We start from the raw sequence: 22632 nt of genomic DNA, 5'->3' as shown, positions 1-22632 counted from the left end.
CACGTTAATTATCCAAATATGTTGGCAACCCATCTGCAGAAAGCCATTGAAATGACTAAATAGTGTTTCCTTCTTTTCGTCTTTTATTTTGGACACATTGTTAATCAAAAGGCTTCAGAAATGTGCAGATGGGTAATCCTTATGTCTGCAAGGAGCAGCCTGGTTCAAGGTGAGTGTTTCATGCCCCCCTGTTTCTCTCCATTGTGTTATTTAGCTTACATATCCTGATGGGCTGTTCACTACACCAAAATAGAGACTTTCCTTGCACACATGCAGACACTCACACAGACAAAAACTCACACACCTGTAAAGATTCATGCACACTGCTCTACACACAGTTACCTACCGCCTACTCACAGGAAAGCTTCACCTTCAGCGCTATGACTGGTTCCTATTTATGTAATTATTGATTTTAGTCAGGTTTGAGGCTAATAATTTTCTTTTCATTTCAAATGAAAAGCTGGCATTAATGGTTATGTTTTAACCTTAAACATCATCGACCTTTAGAGCTTGTTTTTACTAAAGTGAAGACTTAACCTCTTATATTTATGGAGAAAAACGGTTAAGAATCACTAGATTGTGGTTAATAGACATCTCTGTCATCATGGTCACAAAAAAAGAACAATTTTTATCAATGCTTCTTATTACTATTCTATCTATTCTATTCTGAATAGATGTTAATTGACATAAGTAAACTATTTAAATTAATCCCTTTGTCTATTGTATTATCTTTACCTTTTACTGTTCTTACATGCATCTTTGATATAGCTTGTAACATGGCTGCACAAATTGGAATAAAGTTTTCAGTTACAACTTACAAGTTACACGTTTAAACTTGCACGTTATGCTGCTATTATGTTGTGCATTTTCTCAAGTGAACCTGAGTTTCAAACACATTTGAGAAAACAGAAAGATTTTGTTACTGTATTGGTGTGTATTGTTTTATTGAGTTGTCTGAAAGGTTGTTGTATTTTATGTTTCATTGCTTTGCTACCATGTCTTTTGTTGTTGTTGTTGTTTTTCAGTTGTGTTTGTGAAATGTTGTCATGCCTTTGTTTTCATGGATGTTCTTTTTTATATTGTTGTTTTTAGTTTATTGTTGCATTTGACATCTCAGGGTGACAAAGCCCATTGTGTACGGACGACTTTTTTTGTATAGTAGTTTCTGATTTCTGTTACTGGTTACACAATGTCTCTTAAGAAAATCCACTTTCTGTCCAGAGTATCTGCTGATAACATCACATTTATCTTCATATCAGTACTTTTAAATGCATATAACTCAATTTGATGCTTAATTACTGGCAACTGCCACCACTTAAGTGTTGATATTGAGAAAGAAAATCAATTAATTCAATATGTTCAATGAGCTACACAGAAAAATAAATTGTTTAAGAGCTTTTTCTTACTTTATATTTTCATAAATGTGACATAACCAAAAGAAAACCAATTCTACAAAGAGTCCACCTTTTTTTCTTGATGCTGAAGGGAAATGATGTAGGTTGGCTTCCTATTCAGGATGGAAGTGAGAGGTAGACCCCTTGAACTCCACACGTAGCTTTTTTGTTACTAAGCATGATTATTTTACTTGTTTTTGTATACAATCATAATTTAGTATTTGAGATGATGTAACGTGAGGGGCCGCAGCTCCTGCTTATTTTTCTGAGGAGATTTTTCTCCTCTTTTAGATATAAAAATATCAAGCACAGGAAACAGGCTGTTAGAAAAATTTACCTTGTTCTGTGAAATTTAAATGGAATTATCCACTGTAAACGCCTATAAGTAATCTTTCAGTTCTAATTTCAATGTTGATTTCTGTTTGTATCATGAAATTGTACTGTCTATCAGTTTTTTTCCCCTGGGTACAATTAAAGTTTCTTGAATAACATCAGCCGAAGGGATTTTAAACATGGACTTTACAGAAAGATACATTTGTAAGAATAAAGGTCCTTCATAATTATTTTTCAAATTCTGCCTGTTTTGTCCATGTAGTGAGCTACTATTCAAATACAAGTTAAAGTCATCCATCACTACGTCAGTAAGAAGCTGCTGTTGAAGGTAGCAGTGGATATCTTTGCGATGCTTTTGAATCTTTCCACCAAAGCTTTTCTGTTCAGCTGGAGGAAAGGCGAGGACAAACTTGACCAGCTTCCAACAGCCTGTCCTTGACTCATGCTATGATTTATTGTTTCGGAAAATAGAGGAGGTCTTGGAAGACTAAAGCAACCAAACTATTACTCTCTGCATTCAAAGATATATCCTACAGATAACGTTCCTTCTTGTTGAGTTAGCCATGATTGTGATTTAATTCAGCTTCTCTGCTTTCACTTTTGATGATAGTTGCTCTTCACAATGTTAAAAATGCCCTGGTCAGGTGAAATCTGCTCACAAAGAAATAGAGATATATAATGATCAAACTACTGAGCATCAAAGTATCCACACAGTCATAAATCTGGTCCTTACATTTCAATTTGTTCACAATATTTTAGGCTTTCTTTTCTCAAGGAAACATCTTTGAATGTGTTCCTTCTTTTATGTCTCAGGTCTCAATAGCAGATGTAACATCCATATTACCAGGCTTTTCTGATTGTATCTGACTTCATTTGGATGTACTTATGTTAACATTTTCATTGAATCAGTTATTCATTGTTTGAGGTACACAGCTTTTCAAGCATTTGACATACACATAGCCATTTTCTTTTACAACCACGTGCTAAAGGACATGCTTACAGAATGTATCACCTAAGTACTGTAATATTGGCCCCTGGCCTCAGCAGTAGGGTTCTACAAAAAACAAGAAAGAAGAAAAAAAAAACAAAAACATATTGCTCTTCAAGGCCAATCATTGGCCTTAAACCAGAGGCTCTGGGTAAAAAAAAAAAAAAGTATTCAAGATTTAAGTCATTCATGTCAAGTAATGCCTAAGAAACCTTTCCATGTAGCCCATAAATCTAATATTTTAATGGAAATGCCAGACATTTCACCAGTGCCCTAGAAGAAGTTTTTTCACTCAGCTAGCAGTTTGACAAAAGTCACCACTTTCATATTCTTTGTTCCATCCTCTCTCTTCCTGTCCAGTAGGCAAAGTAGCAGGGCAAAAATGTTAAGTCTGATTTGCCCTACACTCCACAGCTCCTTAAATTCACAATGCACTGTTGTCATTTAAGAGTCGATAGTCATCAATGTGCAGAATTGGGCACTTTGGTGGAAAACAACTCACCTTCTCTACTTTGCTTCACATCTCTTGAAGGCCTGAAAACTCCCATCTACTCGCCTTAACACGAAGGACATGGTGATCTAATGCTAAACCTCTGTAAGTGCACGTATTTGTGAAGAAAAATTGCTAAGCCTTTCAAATTGTTCGGACTAGTGATCATCATGCATGAGTCTTAACCGTACAAGTGAGCCCTCAGGTTTAATTAAACTTTTTTTAAAAGTGTACATTCTATGAAAATCAACCCCATCTCTCTGGTATTTTTGTGTTGAGAAGCTCTCCCTCTCTTAGTTCTCCTCGAGTGGTTGATACATTAAAACTTGAACTGATTGATTTCAGAATGGCTGTGCCATCAGTGTTCTTACACAGCCATTAACTACATCTGAAGTATCGTAGTCATCAAGCTTTAGGCCAGGGATTGATAATAGCTTGACCGCCAGGGCCTGTCTTACCCATCCTTTTTCAGGAGGTCTTGTATTTAGCACCCAGAGCACTTGTGACACATCTCAAACAGCACAAGAGTATTCACAGAGTGGCTGAGTGGAAAGCTTTTTCACATTCGTCTGAACCTCATGAATACATTCCAACTCTAACTACTTTGCCTTAATGTGGGATTTCAAACAAGGTATGAGCCCAATTTATTTATTTGTATTCTCAGCGTCTTAGTGATACTCTTGAGCACAGTGATGGTAGGCAGGATAATCTCCGTCTTTCATCAACAAAGTGGCCTTGCACAAAACCCATCAGTAATGTATTCGCTATTGATTGATGGTCGCTCCTGCACTACTAGGCAACACCACTATTATCATGCATAGATTTCAGGCTGCCCACAATAAAATCATTGTCTTGATTTAAGTTGTCCACCCCCAAGGTGTCATAATAGCACAACTGGTGTTTGCCTCATTTTGCTTTCTTCCTCAACAATTACTAGCATCCCCTGTCATCCTCTTTGCAACCACCAGATACTTTCCAAGCCTTTGAAAGCGGAGACAATGTTTGCAGGAAAATGTGGCTAGTGCACACCTGACGTGTAAAGATGAGTTCAGTTGACCAATAAGTTTTTTTAAGACTTAATAATGAAATATAATGTGCATATTTTTACTAATTTTCTCATAATATCTAGCTACATTTATGACAGGTGATTAAATAATAAGTTAAACTGTACAATAAGATGTTAAGATTTTTTTTCCTGCCTTTAACAAACACAGGTACCTCAAATAGCTGTTTAAATCTATGAACAATTAAACTATAAACCCTTTTTGTTGTCACAGGGTAGACATTGATTTTTCTGAAATATCTCACTCTCTGTGCGCGCGCGCACACACACACACACACACAGACATATATATATGTAACTTTTCCTTTATTTCTTTTTTTTTTTAAAGAATAGTTATTATAATATTAATTATTATTGTTATTATTATTATTTTGTTTTTCCCCCGTCTGTGGCCTTGGTGTTTCTCTCTCAGTCCTCTGTGTTTTCATTGTCAACACGTGTAAATCTATGTTACAAACATTATGTGTTAGTAGTCTGACTCTTGGGAGCTGACCTTGGTTATCAATCATTGTATCAGGGTATCTAATGTAAACGCAACTGTGGCGTGGATAACATGCCACATCTGCTCTTTAGACTGTGCTGCTTCTTGGTTACCAAGTGATTTATTAGAGAGCCCCGTGTGAGGAATAATAGGTCGCAGTATAAAGATCAAGCGGCAGCGCTTCCAGAGGCGTACAATTATCTCTTAAAACTGGCTGTTGGAACATTATCATTCACATACGTTGAACACCAGATAGTTTCGTGTCCCCAAAACATCCCAAAGAGAGAAAACTAGTTTTAGGGGTTAAAAGCACCGTCCTCTGAGAGCTGTGTTTGCGCTCAAGACCAATTTATTGCAGATGAACATATGGCCAATATTTTGTCTCACGTCATAGCAAGGGGAAAACAAACACCATGCAATGTTAGCGAGTCAGCAAGAGCAGAGCCACTTGGCCAGCTATGCAAACGCTCTTGGACAATATGAGAAGAGGAGCACTTGCTTTCTGGGTATATAAACCACATCAGGCTTATCTCTGCACGCACTCCTGACTCCCATTTGGAGATATTTCATTAAGTCTGCGCGGTGTCTTAACGCTGGCAACATTTTCAGGCCCCCTCCAGTCGAGGTAAGCGCACTGGATGCTCCAGGCACTTTACATACAAAATGTTCTTTTATTTACAGAATAATAGACACAGGTTATTTTCTTGTGGTTGCTTTCTGTGCATGAGCGCACAGCACAGTCATTGAGTAAATGACCCTGATTGGACTGCGTTTTTACAATTTGCTTTTAGGGTGGGAAAAAAAAAAGTTTATTCTGAGTCTTGGTCCATAGTATTAGCTTACAGTAGCAGGTGATCGCGAACACACACCTGAGCAGTCTACGCCTGGTTGAGCACTATGTTTGATGATCATTGTTAATGGCTTACACCTTCAAGGTGGTTCTCCAGGATAATTTGAGCCCGTGTTGTTGTAAAATCAACGACATTATTAATATTTGTTGAATTTGGGAATGCGTTTTCAATAAACAACAGCCTCCAATAGGTTACAGCACACATATCAAAATAACAACTACATCTTTTATAATGAAGGAAGAACTTCTCTGCAGCTTTATAATCATTATTTCGTAACACCATTGTTTCCATTGCGCCCGTATGCAAACGGTATTTGGTTTAAAAAGTTTTTTAATTGGATGCAATCTAAGGGCACCCCCTGCTGTTTCTTAATTTTGCCGGTAGAGACCGCTAGAGCTCTACAGATGTCAACAGCTGTTAAAGTCATTACCGCTTTCACATTCACGTTGCCTGACAAGGAGGACAAGTTGTCTCTACTTATGTCACCTAGAACATACTAGATCCAATCCCCTGTATCTGAAGACATCTAATTAACTTATGCATTCGTTTGTTTTGATCATTTATGGGCATCAATAGCATTATGTGGGTTCACAAGTCATAGTTGTCCCTTTTGATAATGAAAACCTATTGTCCCACGTCCCTGTCAGTGTCAGTGCCGAAATGGGAAGTGATTAAAAAAATAATAAACCTCTTTTTCAACAATTCGTCTTACATACAGAAAAAAATTAAAAAGATTAAGGGCGAATGACACAACATGGCATGAAATTCGCCGTTACAAATAAACTGGTGGCTTAACAAATGAAAGCATCTCCTCTGGGCACGGCGCGGTGCTATAATCTCACCGTGACATGTTTAATCATTGGAGAGAAGGAGACGAATAAAGACCTTTTTTCCCCCCTTTTTTGCCCTAGAGGGAAAGGTGGTTGGATTTCTGAAAAAGGAAAGAAAAAAATCTCCCCTTAAGCCATAGTCTCCTCAGGCCATAGCTTAGCCTCCATAAATAAACCAGACCCGGCCTTACCTGCAAATAATATATTGGCTTTTAATCACAGAGGGAGGAAATCGGTCTTGTCACTTTGTACATTTATCATAGGCACCCCGAGGCAGGCGGGGTTACCTTTATCAAAGACTAACTCCCAGCCTCAGGCATCCCAACACGCTGAAATTCAGCGATTAAAGGAAGGCAATGATCAACATTATTATGGATTCTCCTGCGGCATTCTTATTTGTGCATCCAAAGCTTTATTTAATCAAGAATATAAAAACCTCTTTCTTTACTTATTTGGGGGACAATCGTGGGCATGAATTTTTAGGGTGGAATTATAATTAATCAAGCGGGCACCCCCCTATTTTTTTTTTTTTTTTTTTTTTTGAGGGGGTACGTCCGAAAAAATTAATTGTTTCTGAATGAGCCAATTCGGCTGCATGTTTGATTGCATAGTTGGGATCAGAAAAAAAGATGGAACAGGCTTCAATAATGAGGCAGTCAGCTCTGTAGTTTATAGCTAATATTAAAAATGGGAGAACTGGCGAAACTGGTGATAACATAATTACAGCAGCAGTGATCATATAAAAGGGTCAGTGTAGTGCAAGCAGTGTGCAGCTGTAAGCATACACACACAAAACAAAAACAAAAAAAGTCTTTTGAACAAGCCGGTGAAAAATATAATGACAAAGTATAGGCTATCGTTCTGGAGAGGATTTAATGTCAGCTGGACTCAAAGAAGCGGGTGATAGGATGCACCAGTTCTGCGCCCCTCATTGTCTTTTAAATCCTGATGCATCTGCAGCTCAGAGGCCCTTCTTTACTACATATTCTGTGTGGTTTCTCACCCCCAACACATACTTTTCACAGACGCACAGTCCTAAGTGGAAATAGTGAAACAGTGGTGTCCAGTCATAGCAGCAACATTAGCTTATTTCCATTTTCAGACTTTTCGTGGTCATTTTACTTTTTAAACTCTAAGAAAATAATAATAATAAATTATTTGAAAACCACATCAAAACAAAAATTGCAAAGATCGTATCACTATTACAATAAAATATATATTTCGTGTCTTTAAATTACATATCTTTTAAAAGATTGAACATAAAGGCAGCATGTCAACATTCAACACCCTGGGCAAATTTATCAAAGTTTTCCAACGTTAGTACAGTTTACTGGTTCAGTTTTGATAAAAATAAATAAATAAAAAGTTTTAAAAAATGGAAGAAGACGAAAACGTCTGCATACTGGCCACTGCCATACTGAGAACGTGCGCGGCCTGTTTGAACTACCTGTGAAGGTAAACAGGTAAACACAGAGCGATAGGCTCTCCAAGTAGAGTACGTCCACTTAGCTGGTGCACATTTACCTCTTCTTTCCGGAACCCTCGGCTCAATTGATCAAATAGTATATCCCCAGCAACTGACCACAGTGTGCAGGCGGTGCGCTCCCATGCACCGTCTCCAAACCTACTGTGACTCCCCCCCTCCCCCCCTTGTCACCATGCCACTCACAGCGACAGCTAGGCAGAATGACACGGGTGATAACCCTTGCGTGCTCAGACATACCCTGATTTGGCTCCACACACTTATGAGGCATTGAATAAATCTCAGCGAAATAATGCTCTGCATGGGCCAAGTGAGTTTCCTGATGAGGGTGCGCATAGAAGCTATTGCCTGTGCCATTCCTCCGTGATGGGTGAGAGATCTTAGGGTGTCTGCCGTGGGCTGCATGTCCCTTCGCATGTCGGATTTAGTTGTGCAGCACTTATTGGTGGATCAGGTCAGTAACCTCTCTCTTCCTTATAGAAACTCAGGCGCAGCTCCAGTTTGTCCATACAGACCGTTCAAATCAATGGAGCCTTTGTGGGATGTGGAGGCTTGTGATTAATTCTGCCAGTCTGGTGAAATATTTACTACAGGCCTGTGTGCCAGGAACACCTCTATATGGACCAAAAAGGGGGAAAATAAGAAGGATCACAATTAATATAAGATTTATTTTATTCAATTTCACCATCGTTAGCACTGATAATAATAATAATAATAATAATAATAATAATAATAATAATAATAATAATAATAATAATAATAATAATAATAATAATTTATTGATCAGCTACAAAATATTTCATATATATATGGATTAACAGATTTTTTCTTTAACAATCTGAACTACAAGGAATTTAAAAAGAAAAAAAACACAATAGTTTTTGCTTAAAAAAAAAAAGAAGAAGACAGACTACTGTGTGTATACGTGCGTGCGTGCAAGCTATGTGTGTATGTTGAGATGAAGGACTTTTCTTAATATTGTGGAAGGATCCTGGAATTGAATGAAGAGATAGTCCATTGAAAGCAGTTGAATGCCATGACAACTAGGAACAACCTCAGATTTATTCCAAACAGTTAGAAAGCTTTGTGCACAGGGCGTCAATCATCTATTATTTCGCCCCTGAAATAAATGCAAAAACTGAGGCCGGACAAAAGCTTCCAACAGGAGCCGGACATTTGTCTACATTTCCCCTATTGTCTGCAGCTTAGCAATCGGTTTGTATTTGTGTTTGCCCGGGTCCGACCACCCAGGATGCGCAGAGGACTTGCTAAAAAACGTGAAACATTGTCACCCACATCACATACTGGATAGGAGGCAGAGGGAGGAGTGCGAAAGGGAAAGTCTTGAAGGGGAGAAAAATAAAGTAAGCAACAATGATACTCGAATTTCACTATAGGGAAAAAGCAGCAAGAATGAGCGCTTTAAAGACGGTTTCACACAAGGAGAAAACAAATATTGGGATGCGCTGTCAAGTTGAGAGTGAAGAGATTAATTGAGGAAAAATGCAAATATTTTTACACTAATAGTACACATGCAATATATATTTGTTATAAATATATGTCTGCAAGTTTAAAATAATCGTGTTTTGTGTTATTTTTAAATTTAATTTGCATTATTATTATTATTATTATTATTATTATTATTATCATTATTATTATCATTATTATTATTATCGTTCGTGTTAGTTTTATAGTTCTCATTAGTATGACATTTAGGCTGAGCCTTTGTCTTAAATACTTGTTTAGCGTTTTCAAACAGAGTCCTGCTTCAGTTTCAACACAGCCTCTTGTCCCTAAGCCTTGGCAAAAATATTGACACAAAAGGTTTACATAAATTATCCCCTAATATTTGAACAAAATCAGCTCTTTCTTGTGGTTTTCATACATTTGAAACGAAATTTTAAGAAAATAACACCGTGATGTATCGAATCACTAAATGTTGTTTTTGTTTATTATTATTTATAAGGGCGACGCAAACGGCAAAAGATTCAGTGGGTGCGATTTGTTAAAACGAGCTTTTTAAGTATTGTGAGTATAGAGCTACTTGGAGGTTCTTTGTATGTAAATAGGGTGTAAAAAAAGGCCCTCCCAGTCTTTGTAATTAATTGACACGTTATACCACTCATCATGCTCTGAAGCACCAATGGTAGAGGCTCGGATCTCCCCAAAACCCACAATTTCACATCTGCAAACACTGTCTTCATCCACTTGACTCCTAAGACCCGCCCACACGTGGCCAACCTTTCCCGTTTTTTAATGCTTTTTCACTGCAGGTTCATGTGTTGAGACCAACCTTATATGGACTGATCGGACAAGGTAATGGCTTATTTCCCTCTAGCACCCAGCAGTAGCGCATCCATGAGCCACATATAGCACTTAGCCACTTTGGCATCCTTCCTGGACTTACAGAGACTGAATCCACTGCTACTTGCTCAGGCAATGGTTATCCACAGTGGTTGCTTTGACTGTACTTCAGCGTAGAGCGACACTTACTCGTCCTCTTTTTTTCCTAAAAGAAAAATCGCCTCTGCTTTTTTCTTCTTGTTTGTTTTTGTTTCACAACAGCGGATTGTCCGAAAAGCTGGTGCAGCAACTTTTCCTTGCATATTTGCCCCCCACCAGAATATGTCGTTGACCAACACAAAGACGGGCTTCTCTGTAAAGGACATTTTGGACCTTCCTGACACAAATGACGAAGAAGGATCTATCACCGGACCGGAGGAAGACACGGAGGGATCGGAGAGCACGACGACGACAAAAAATACTGGAGTTTTGGTGCAAAGTCCACTGGAAAGCGTTCAAAATCTGCCTTTAAAGAACCCCTTTTATGACAGTAGTGACAATCCTTACACACGATGGCTCGCTACAACGGACAGTATTCAATATTCATGTAAGTAGAATCTAAACACTCTTTGCTGAGCTTATTAATACACGATTAGTGTGAGATTTTTAAACTATGTGGCTACAATAAGTCATAATTGATTACATGTAGTCTCATTTAACGCCCTAATGATGCCCTTGGTCGGCGTGCACTGTTCATCTTTATGCACCCTGCACTGCTCGTCTCGAGGCGTTTACTCAACAAATGCATGAAGTGTTAAGGCTCACCGCCTTTGCTTTACAAGAATTCGATCAATAAAGCATCGTAGAAAAACAACAGAGCGGAAGTTATTAGAAGTACAACCACAGTGTGAAATTTAAGACATACAAGCACACACTGTATCTATATAATCACTTTCATGCTTCGATGACTCAACCTGCTTGTAGAGAACTGGGATGAGAAATTGTGTTTTTGTTTTGGTGGCTTTGATAGATTTTCTACACTCAAATGAGACCAAACAGTTGGAATCAGGCAAAAAAAAGTGGTTTTATTATTCAGTCATCCTTGTGCCGTTAAAGTGGCGTTTAGTCTCTTAAATCTTTAAGTTGCTCATGTAAGAACGAGTTTTAAATTATTGACGTGTTTATTTACGCAGCATTCATTGATAGTGTACATTAAATATTTGTGCAATATGTGGCATGTGTTTGAGATGTATCCCTCACAGAACTTTTACAACATAACATTTTGACAGTGTTTCTTCCATTTTTTGCCGCAGTGCACGGTCTATCCGCCAGTTCACAGGACTCAGCCAAGTCCCCGGAGCCGTCCGCAGATGACGAATCGCCGGACAATGACAAGGAAACTTCCAGCAGCGGTGGCAGCGACTCCGGCAAGAAGCGGAAAAGGAGGGTGTTGTTTTCAAAGGCACAGACGTACGAGCTGGAGCGCCGCTTCCGGCAGCAGAGGTACCTGTCCGCTCCGGAGAGGGAGCACCTGGCCAGCTTGATCCGCCTCACCCCGACCCAGGTGAAGATCTGGTTCCAGAACCACCGGTATAAGATGAAGAGAGCCCGGGCCGAGAAAGGTATGGAAGTGACCCATCTCCCTTCTCCCAGGCGGGTGGCCGTGCCCGTCTTAGTCAGGGATGGAAAGCCTTGTCACACTCTTAAAGCTCAGGACTTGGCGGCCACTTTTCAGGCCGGGATCCCCTTCTCGGCATATAGTGCCCAGTCACTCCAACACATGCAGTATAACGCGCAGTACAGCGCCGCGGCCACGCCACAGTTCCCCACAGCACATCACTTGGTGCAAACGCAACAGTGGACTTGGTGAGAGAAATTATAGAGACTTGGCTTGGAGGTGCGATAGGGAGTTTCACCACAAAGCAAAGAAAAAAATAAAACACAAAAAACAAAAGACTTTTCATTTTTGCAGCTTGACTCATAAATATACTACCATTTTTATTCGGGGCTCATGTGTGCGCCGTGTTTACATGTTTTCGTTAAGAGAACTGGGTCCAAACCTCTCCCTTATAGATTTTATTAAGAATGTCAATGCTCTTCTTGTGAATTTTTTTGTAAAGTATGTTGTGTGTTGGTTGTAGAGATGTTTTTCCTTTTTTTTTCTTTTGTCCATTCGTGTTATTATCAGCATACGAACCACTTTATAATTATAGAAATTTTAATTTCTTGTTTCTTTTATGGACCGACAAAATATTTATGGCCATGAATAAACTGGCAAGTTTTCAGCTTTTTTTCCCTTTTGTTTTTATTTCTTGTAAATATTTGTGGCAGATGGTTAAGAAACCGGAAAGGGTTAAGATGCTGATCGGGCTGTAGATATTTCCATATTTTACAAGACAGAAAAAAGACAAAAAAAAAATAGGAAAGATTTTTGCAAGACATGTCATATATGTAAATATGGTGTAGTCGCGCGGTGATGACTAAATATCATCATTTTTAAATAAGATTTTTTTAATAAAATATTGTGTTTCTGAAATGGGGGTTTGGTTCATAAGTGTCCTGTCGATTTGATTTGGAGATATCGCTAAACACCTTTAATGAAAGGCGAAGAGACAAACAGTTTATTGTGGCACAGAATAGAGCTGACCATGGGAATAAATCTCCAGCGCACTTCAGTCCTTTCTTGTTAGTCAGATTTAATCCGGAGAATATTTTTCTCAGCCCGAACAACTCATTAATAAAGAGCCTAAAGTCACTTGTGAAATGGGACTAAAATCCACTCACTTAATATAAGTGGGCTTCTCAACACAAGAAGCTTTTGAGTCAAAAGCACTCCTTTTTGTCAGCATCCCAACCACTCCCGGCCTTGGGAGACTGTGGAGGAAAAGCATCGTTTAATGCAATAAATGTTTTGTTATCTTATTAGCGCTAAACTGCAAATAGAGCAGGAATAATCAATGACTCACTAGCCTTCTTTGTTTAACCGTGACCAGCGTTTCAGCTCATGTTCACACGGCTTACGGGAGCTTTAAACGGCTGACAAAGCTATTTTTATACGCTCAAATAATGCATTGAAATATTTTTACGTTGTTACATTTGGGTTTCTTTGCTGCGGGACCCAAACAAATACAAATGGCTCCCAGTTCATCCCCAGAGCGCGCCGCAGATTATCTAACTCCGTCAATATCTTGGGTAAATATAACCCAGTCGAAAAATCTATGCATTTTGTTTGTCCCGGGACAAAATTCTCACAGCAGATGTTAGAGTCGCCCCTATCATCACTGAACAAACAGCTAAATTGGACAGATTTGCTAATTATTTACAGAATTGAGTCTCAGGGGGGCTACTGCTTTTGTGAACGACACATACTCAATTTGTCCCTGACAGTCCCTGGCTTTCTGTTTCAACACTGGTTGAGCTTGTAGGTCAAATAAATCAGCTTTTGTCATAGTTTCATTGTCCTTTTTATTTTCATCCAAAGAATAAAAAATGATAAAAGAGGTTAGGAATAAGCTGCAGCAGCGTGTCATGGGTCACAATAAGTATATAAAAACCAAATGAGGCTAGGGAATATTAGAATGAATTGATAAAAAAAAAAGAGAAAATAAAAAAAGTTAAAAGAGTCTGCCTTTGATACGATTTTAGTGTCTGGTTTATTTAAAATTTACAGAACAATACAATAATTTAAAATGTCATTATAGGACGTATAGTGACTTTTTTGAGGGGGGTGGGGGGTCGGATTTTGTTAAAATGAGGTGGCAGTTATGCGACTCCATCACTGCATAATACACTAAACAGGTTTAATATAAAGACAAAACTCCCCAGGCCTGCTATTTTTGCTGTATGCTTAGTGGAGATGTAGACAGTGTAGATAGAGTTTCTTGGTGCTTTCTCGGTTCAGAGTCAGGGAGATGTATCCTTGGGCTTTTTGTCTTGCCTGTCACTTGCTGCCATTGTGATCTTTGCTGCACACGTTGTGTCCCATATGGGCAGCTGGGCTCGGAAAAGGAGAAAAGGATCTCTTACAAACCCCAAATTGTATCAAGCTTTCAAATAAAGCATTGTTGTCTCTCAAAGAAAAACGAATTAAAAATTCGTGCTATATCTATTCTGGTCAAAAAAAGAACCCCCATTCACACATAACAGGGAGTCCTTCTTCCTTGATAGAGCTATGCCAACAACAGCCTTCTCATTTCTCCTTTCGCTCTGTCCCCCCATTCTCCGAAGTGAAAGGCTGATTATTGTCTGACCAAAAAAGTGGCTCGTCAGAGCGCAAAAACTATTTTTATTCCAGACAGAGTTCTTCCTTGTTTGCTTTGAGTCCAGCTGGTATGTATAGGCCAAATTCTAACATGACGGATGGAAAAATATTTGACTCCATTTAGCGCATTTCAGGTTTTCTGCATTTATGGTTTAATTGTGGAACAATATTTACGCAATCTCCGTGTTGCTATGGTCATATCCCTTTTTTACGCTATAGCAACTACAAAAGAACTGATTAATGTTAATAGTTAAATGCAAAAGTTTCTATTTGAATCTTAATTGTTTTGTAAATCCAGTAGTCTAAAAGATGCATGGGAACAAATTTATAGTGGCAGGTGTTGTGCGGACTGATGCGCCCAAGATCCGGTGTCTCTGGAAAGACTGGAAATTATCATATGAACATGGTTTACAATTACAGATGTCGACTTATATTTAATTTAATCATAAATTAAGATTTTTCATTATTCAGATTTTTTTTCTTTTTAAGCTATCAGCCTATCCAAATAGCCTAATACCGAACCAGTCCCGGTCAAGTTCTTTTCCTCAAAATGGTTTCAAAATGTAACTTTAGCAGCGTAAAAGCCCGTTTGGCAAACTTTTACGTTGAGCAGCAATCGCTTTGCACCTATGTGTGGTCATTTACACGCTGATAAAATATATATTTATATGTATTATAATATTATTCCACTATCAGCTTTGCAATGGGGTCAGATTGCTCGGAAATTGCTTTTGGATGCTTGAAGGGATAAAGCAGTGCGACATTAAAACAAGCGTCTTGGCGTGCAACGTAGTTCAACCTGCGTGGATAACACTATTATGTTGCTTGGAATACAATACTTGAGGAAATATGCACTTGGGACACAGTGGATCTTCGTCATCCTGCCCATTTGAACCTCGACATGAATCATTTTTCTATCATGCACATCGCCAAATAAACGAGGATTTCAAAGCTATAATAAGCGGTGCTTTTCATTTAAAGGAAGCTATCTGGGTTTTATTGCCTTAAAGAAGATCCAGATTAGATTCGCCACAGTGTCGATATTAAAGAGAGAGGGGAGTGATGGAGTGAATGAGAGCAGAGAGGAAATTGTTGCACCAGGCCGCCACAAGATGGAAGCAGAGGTCTTTAGTTGGCGTCGAGTAGCTTTTACCTGCAAATGTAGCCCAACTTCATCCAATTCCATCACTAGGAATTACTCCAACTAAACACCAACTGCTGAAATTAACGTGTTGTTTTTCCTCTTTAATGAATGCACATTCCGTCGAACTTGACTGTCTTTTAAGTGCATGATTGCGGTTTATGACATTGTTATGGATCTTGAGAGCATAATCACATCGCTCTTCAAAACAAACCAGACAGGACGTAAACAGTCCACAAGCAATTAGTGCGGTTTGCAGTGCTCAGTCAGAAATGAACCAGCGGCGAAGCAAAAGAGGAGAGACTCCGGGTTTCTCCACGGTGTGGCGCAATAGGATAAGTAGACAAATGTGTTGAAGACATAGTCACTTCAGTAATAGTGAACAATAGAGGTGAAGTGAAATTCACACAAAAATAGTCTCCTCTCAGTCAGTGTCAACAAAAAAGAATGTGGGTCAAATGTGCTCAACAAAATAATCAATCTATGTAATGATAAATTTTTTTTTTTTTTTTTTTTTGTGTACTAAGTGACTTTCCTTAGAGCCTAAATTTAATATCAGGAGTGTATAAATAATGTTTCATGACTACTTTCGACTCATTTGAATAATTTACATGTCTATACATTCATTCAGCCATGGACTCACATTCCAAGCGGCAAAATGCCTCAGCATCCCCATCTTCTCATGCGGTTAACTACGCAAAGCAGTGCAAAATGGGTCATATGACGTCAAAGTGAAAGGCTACCATCTTTATGCATCCTCTCAGATGGGCATCAGCGAGCTTGCACCTGCAGGGGGCCTCATTGGGTTATAAAGATTTAGCAGCAGGGGGTGGAGAGAGGCAGGGCATGGTGGAAAAAGACAGAGAAAGGAGAAAATAAATCTCTAATATGCAAGAGTTTCTTTTTTTAGCCACTTTTCTTTTTTGGGGGGTGGAAGAAAGAGAGATGGGGGGGTTCACAACATGTTGAAAGTGGGAGAGTATCATAACTAAAGAAGAAGAAAAAAAAAAAACACAGAAAACATCCAAATAGGTGTGCGATAAACAAATCCAAATCAAGCACATCCACATGTCAATTCCACAAGTTCTCTCAGTGGGACAGAGCATCTATGAGTATGGTTCACATTAATTTGCCATCAGCATGAGAAGATCCCGGTGAGCAGCGAGCTGGCCAACAAAAACACAAGCGTCTGTGGTTTAAATAAGGACGCAACAGAAGACCTGCAGCTTGAAAGCAGTTTCAAGTGGAGTTGAGAAGAGACACCCCTGCAGCATTTCTGAGCATCTTCAGCATCTCTCATGTTCTGTTCATCCATATATATATATACATATATATATATATATATATATATATATACAAAAGACTGGCATTACCCTTGTCAACTCTTTCTTGAGGTGTCCAGTCCAAAAGTTGAGCATAATTATTTTTGTATACAGAAACATGTCTGTCTCTTTGTTCTAATGAGAAATGGCCGATTAAAATTTATTTGAGGCATTTTGTTGCATTTCTAAAATTTAGTCACTATTTGCAGATTTATATTAATTTATGTAGTAATTGCTTTAGAATAAATCACATCTATTCATAATTTCTTTGTTGAATGTAAATAATGGGAAATAAGTCTTAACATTAATTTGACATTTTTTTTAAACAGCACTAATTTGACAAATGTAAATGTGACAGCATCTTTTAACACTTGTTAACATGGTTCATTTTAATAATTTATTGAAATCCAGCATTTAAACAGCATTTTATAGATAGTTATCGAGTTACTTAAATTCCTTCTCATCTGCGTCCAACGTTTTTTTCTTTTGTTTTGTTTTGTTTTTTAAACATACAGCAGAGAGAAAATACAGAACCATTGCTTTCTTGACTACATCTAACATTGTTTCCCTAAACTTAATTAGTTATGTGTGAATGAAAGTATGCCGTATTTTAAATGTATTTTTCTTGCTACTTTCAGTCTGCAACTGAAGTATGTTATGGAAAGCTAGCAGTGAGTTACACAGACAGCCATAAATCAGTTGGAGCATTTAGTTTGAAGACAGTTATAGCAAGTGAAAATCTCATGTCTTTAATAGAAACAAGCAGATGTGTATCCATCCTCTGTTCTCACGCTACAGAGTTTTGCTGAGAAGATGCTGACAGTGCAGTTTCAACCTGTGTGGTGATAGTAGGTTTAAACTAGGTTTAAAGTGCTGCAGATGAGCCGCGGGCAGCAGTGTCGTCTTTGTGAAGAACAAGTGAGAGTCAAGGTTCTTGACTTTGCTGAATGTTGAGATTATGAAAACTGCAGAGTGAGCGGAAAGATGAGGAGACTGACCAGGAGGTAACGGTAGAGAGCTCAGACAGAATTTCTCTTTCCTTCACAGATACTTTACTCCATTCCTGAATCCATGTAAAAACATGTCATCTGTATGATGAGCCAAATAAAGGACTAAAAAACAATAATACTGGTTTTGTGATGTCTGGGATTGTGCTTGTGATCCTGATGAACTAACAATGAATAGATAACAGAAGTCAGTTGTGAATTCTTTTTTCAACATGACTGCATATTTATGCATCATAAACCACATTATAGATCATTAGCTTATTTTCTGAGGGTAGAAGCATTACCTATCTTTCTGACAGACGTAAAAGAAATGCTGCAGCCAATAAAAAAAAAAGAAAGAAAAAAATGCTTGAGTACTATTAACAACTAAATATATCTCAAGCAGAACTCTTGACTCATGTTGTTATTCTCCCTTATTCTCCCTTAGTACATTACTTATATGACAATTTGAAAATTTAAACTTCACTTTTAACTAGATTTGGGTTCAGAGGATCATTCATTTTCATGGCAAATCAACCTACAACCTTATCACTCTTACTTACTAAATTTATAAAGAAAGGTTAGTTACACCGATTGAGTTTAAAATACTCCCAAACAGTCTGTCAGATAATTAATATCACCTTGGAATAAGGATTTTTTTTTTGAAAAGAAACACTTCAGTTATATCAGCTTGTTTGTGTGGCAGCCGAATTAAAATACATGAATCTGAATTTGAGTTCTAGCTGCAATAAAGTTTTAACTTTCCAACACCACCTGCCCACCAGCCCATGGCCAGTGATAATGGGATGAATATATTTGTGATGACCATTTTAATCAAAGAATAGACTCAAATTCACATTTTGCAATTTCAAGGTAATTATGGATGTAGGCCACATTCGATGGATACTCTTTAAACTCCTTACCTGCAGTTTTCACATTTGTTCCACATACTGAAACTGTTCTTTTTCCTTAAAATGTTTGTAGGAATAAAAAATTGCAATGGTCCTAATAAACTGATCTAAAAGCTGTGACATTTTTATTCCCATCTGTGCACAAGATATTAGCTACTTTAGCTGTACTGTTTTACAGCAGTTAAGAAGATTTTTTTCCTCTTAAATAGCTCAACATACTATTCAAATATGTTACTTATCATATCTCTAATTTAAAATTATAATGAATAAATGAAAATAATGACAAGCATGCTTTTCATTGAGATTAACTACTCAAACCACCTTATCTCTCACAAGAAGATAGAAGGCATGTTTTCATATGTACAAAACACAGCAGTGTTGCAACATATGATGAGATTTGCATAGGAAGATGCATGCAAATAATGTTTTCAAAGCCTTTAAAATGCAGCTGTTTTACAGTTCCTGCCTGCCAGTATTATGTAATGTAAAACTTTTACATGTAACCATTTGAAGAGGCATACATATTTATAAGGGTTTTTCCAAAACTCAAGAAGTATAGTAGGTGCTGGTTTTGCAACCTTTGAGCCATTGTAGTGAAACTGCTATAGACCAATGTTGTGGGACTGCATTTTTTACTGTTTAAAAACAATACATTTTTTTAAGCTAATTCAGCTTTCCTCTTTTACTCATGTGAGTTCTTGTAAAACTTGTGCTGCTTTATTATGACACGCAAATTACCATCCTGTCTTACTTTCCTTTTGTCTTCTCTTTCTCAATGTTCCATCTCAGGACTTGAATTGTCTTGTATAAAAACCACAGCCTGCTGCTGTCAGGTGGGCTGGATGGGGGACAGCGCCAACAATCAGGTTCCCAGAGTTGAGTGTTTATGCCTTTCACTTAATGGATTGTCTCACCTTCTTCAGAGGATGAACATGAGGTGCTTGAGATGCCAGCACTGCAAATGGATCATGGGGCTTTGAGCCTGATAACGACCAGCCGTCACCTGTTTCAGTCGCGCTTCAGTCAGCATGCGTGAGGATCAAAGAGCAGCAATGTGGCTGCTTTACCAATTTAAATTGTGTAATTAACTTCCTGTATGAAGAGGAAACAAAGAACATTCAGCAAGTTGTGCCCATTTTGTGTTTGTGTGCTTGTATTTTTAGTGAATTTATAATGGAACCGTTTGCGCTGTATGAAAAATAAATAAAAAAGTTAGTGATATTTCCTCTTGTGGACTTTGTTGAATAGGCGTAGCATTTCAGCAGGACTGAGTAATGCACTCACTGAGTTCATAGTGTTGCTTCACATCCAGTCTTTAAATTCATTGTGATTCGTGGGATGGAAGCAACAACTGTTCAACACAAATACCATTTTCTGACTTTTTCATAAACACAAATGTTACATAGCATTACAAACAACCAGATGTGTATCAATACTTGGAAAGAGAGGAAATTGTCTATAGGCACTTCATCTACATGCTGCAGGAGGAATGAACCACTGCACATTGGTCACACACCACTCTCACATGAATATTCATCCCAAGTCTTATAGTTCATATCTTGACTTGCTTATTAGCACATTTGATGGGAGTCAGACAGACAAAATACAGCTGAAAGACCCTTCACTGACAAACAGACCATATCTCAGACTTTTGGTTTCAGGTTACTGTGCATCATTCTTACACAGAAGGATTTTTCTAAACTATATCAGTACCCACATTTCTGACATCCTCAGCTCTTAGATTCTCCGTCCTGCTATTTTCCAATGTAGGGACGGTTCCTTATGTTACACAGAGTGTGATATTATTTCTCTGAACATACGGGTCTTTCCATGTATTAACAGTGTTACATTAATAATTGGATCTCTTCTTATTTAGTCCCCACAAATATAAACATTAATATATGATTGTATTTTATTTAACTTTCTGTGTTTTAATTTTGCATTTTTTACACAATGTATTTCACTTTGTTTGAGATAATCTATGTTTTCTTTAAATTTATCAGGTTATTTATTCAGTACCTCTTAGCTTGTTGTTTTCAAAGTTGATCTATAAATAAAGGAAAGAAGACCTGTTTATTTGTAATTATTTATATGTATTTATATTTAATAAATAAAAAAAGCATATTTTTTCTCTGTGTCGGCCCTTTGATGGACTGGCGAGCTGTTCAGGGTTAACCCTGTCTCTTGCTTAGTGAAGCAGGACGATGGATGAGTGGACAGAAAAATTAATACAGCATATTTACCACTGACAGAATATGCAGTTCCCAATTTTATACATTAACTAGATACTTTTAATTGTGTTCCTTAAAACAAAACAAAACAAACAAAGAAACATGTTCATAAAAAGTCTTCTAGCAAACTCTGTTTACAAGTACTGTTGTAGTTATCACTGTGAGGGGTTTATCTTACCTCAATACACCCATTGTACTATTTTCTTCCAATAGCAAATTAGGATTGGCCGAATCAGAAACAATACCCATAATCTGGAATAGCTATGGATTATGATAGATTCAGCAGCGTTGATTCCTGTGCGTTCCTTCTAGGAAAGTTATGGTTTAAATTAACATGAATCCTGATAAAGTTGAACATCTTCCACCTCTGAGACAAAGATTAAGTAAATGGTTCCACTGGTAGAAACCAGCTGGTTTTGCATGAATTTTTGTTGTTTAATTGTAGCCGAATACATGAAGTACTCTATATATTGAAAGAGGTGAAGCTCTTTTTCATTATATACAAACACAGATTAAGGTACATTTATCAAATGTTTTGAAAACACACCCCTGAGTAAATGAGTTGGGAATATCTTAACAAAAACAGAGGCGTCTTCTCTCTCAGGATTTTTCCTACACTGAGGTACTCTCAAACTTGACAAGTTTCTGTAGAGGGCAGCTGGGATCTCATCACTTTAACAATTTCAGCTATGTCTTACAAAAATGAGAGGATAATGTCAACACATTTTACTGTTTCATGAATGAAAATTACATTATCATCACAAGGTTAGTGTGAAAATATGGCTACTTCTTTTTATTTTACATGGTATCTTAGCAAGTGTATTTATATCACTTACAGGTAAATTAAAATAATTTACTAAATCCACGTGTGCACCAATTTTTGTTAGTTTCATCAACACTGTGTTTACCTCAATGAGTTTGATGCATGACTTTATTATTTTGTTGATTTTTAAAAAAAGTCCCACAGAACCTCATGAATATTATGTACAGGTAAATATCCAAGTTGTCTATACAAAAGAAAGGTAGATATTTAAGCTGAAGAAAAATTCAGCCTTTATATGTGCAGCAACAATACTGTACTGGGCAACGTACAGTTAATCCTAAAAAAGAAATTATTGTAAATGGTGATGGTTGATATGTCATCTGGCTGCAGAGCTACCTTCTATTTGCAGATAAAAGAAACACTCTTGAGGAGGTTTGAGGGCTGGTGGTGGTTCGTGGCACAGGAATTTCACCCAGGAGACAAAGGATCAATGCAATATGGAAAAACGTTTGAGCAGCCTGACCTCGTTAAACAATCATAAATGAAAATGTGAAGTTTTATTTACATGTTTTTTGTTTCTTTCTTTCTTTCTTCCTGTATCACTTCAAGCCCATACTTGAAGCCCATACAAGGGGAGACTAATGTCTTGAATATTTATGCTAACCTTAACATGTTTTGTATTACCAGAAGCAGTTAAATTAAATAAATAAAAAAATGTGTAAATGACATGTGACATTAACTTTAAGTATTTTTTTTTTATTTAAAATGCTTTTTTTATGCAAGCTTTTTTATTTTCAATTTCTATCATGGCAAAGTTTCCT

The 22632-nt window shown here is 37.6% G+C and overlaps 1 protein-coding gene across 1 annotated transcript; it reads left to right on the top strand.

Moving 5' to 3' along the window:
* Window positions 1–5298: 5298 nt before the first annotated feature.
* Window positions 5299–12615, top strand: nkx2.2a (NK2 homeobox 2a). The gene is made up of 3 exons (XM_041972126.1): window positions 5299–5374; window positions 10479–10803; window positions 11510–12615. The coding sequence occupies exons 2-3, from the start codon at window positions 10539–10541 to the stop codon at window positions 12064–12066; spliced, it is 822 nt and encodes a 273-aa protein (XP_041828060.1). The 5' UTR covers window positions 5299–5374; window positions 10479–10538; the 3' UTR covers window positions 12067–12615.
* The last annotated feature ends 10017 nt before the right edge of the window (window positions 12616–22632 follow it).

Source organism: Melanotaenia boesemani, chromosome 20, assembly GCF_017639745.1.
Source record: "Melanotaenia boesemani isolate fMelBoe1 chromosome 20, fMelBoe1.pri, whole genome shotgun sequence".
Lineage (NCBI taxonomy): Eukaryota > Metazoa > Chordata > Actinopteri > Atheriniformes > Melanotaeniidae > Melanotaenia > Melanotaenia boesemani.
The sequence above is the reverse complement of the archived record's forward strand: the minus strand, read 5'-3'. Positions and strand labels throughout refer to the sequence as shown.

Coding starts and splice junctions, on each gene's coding strand:
- nkx2.2a (XM_041972126.1), top strand. CDS start 10,539: ATGTCGTTGACCAACACAAAGACGGGCTTCTCTGTAAAGGACATTTTG. Junction 10,804..11,509: donor GGACAGTATTCAATATTCAT/GTAAGTAGAATC, acceptor TTTTTGCCGCAG/TGCACGGTCTATCCGCCAGT.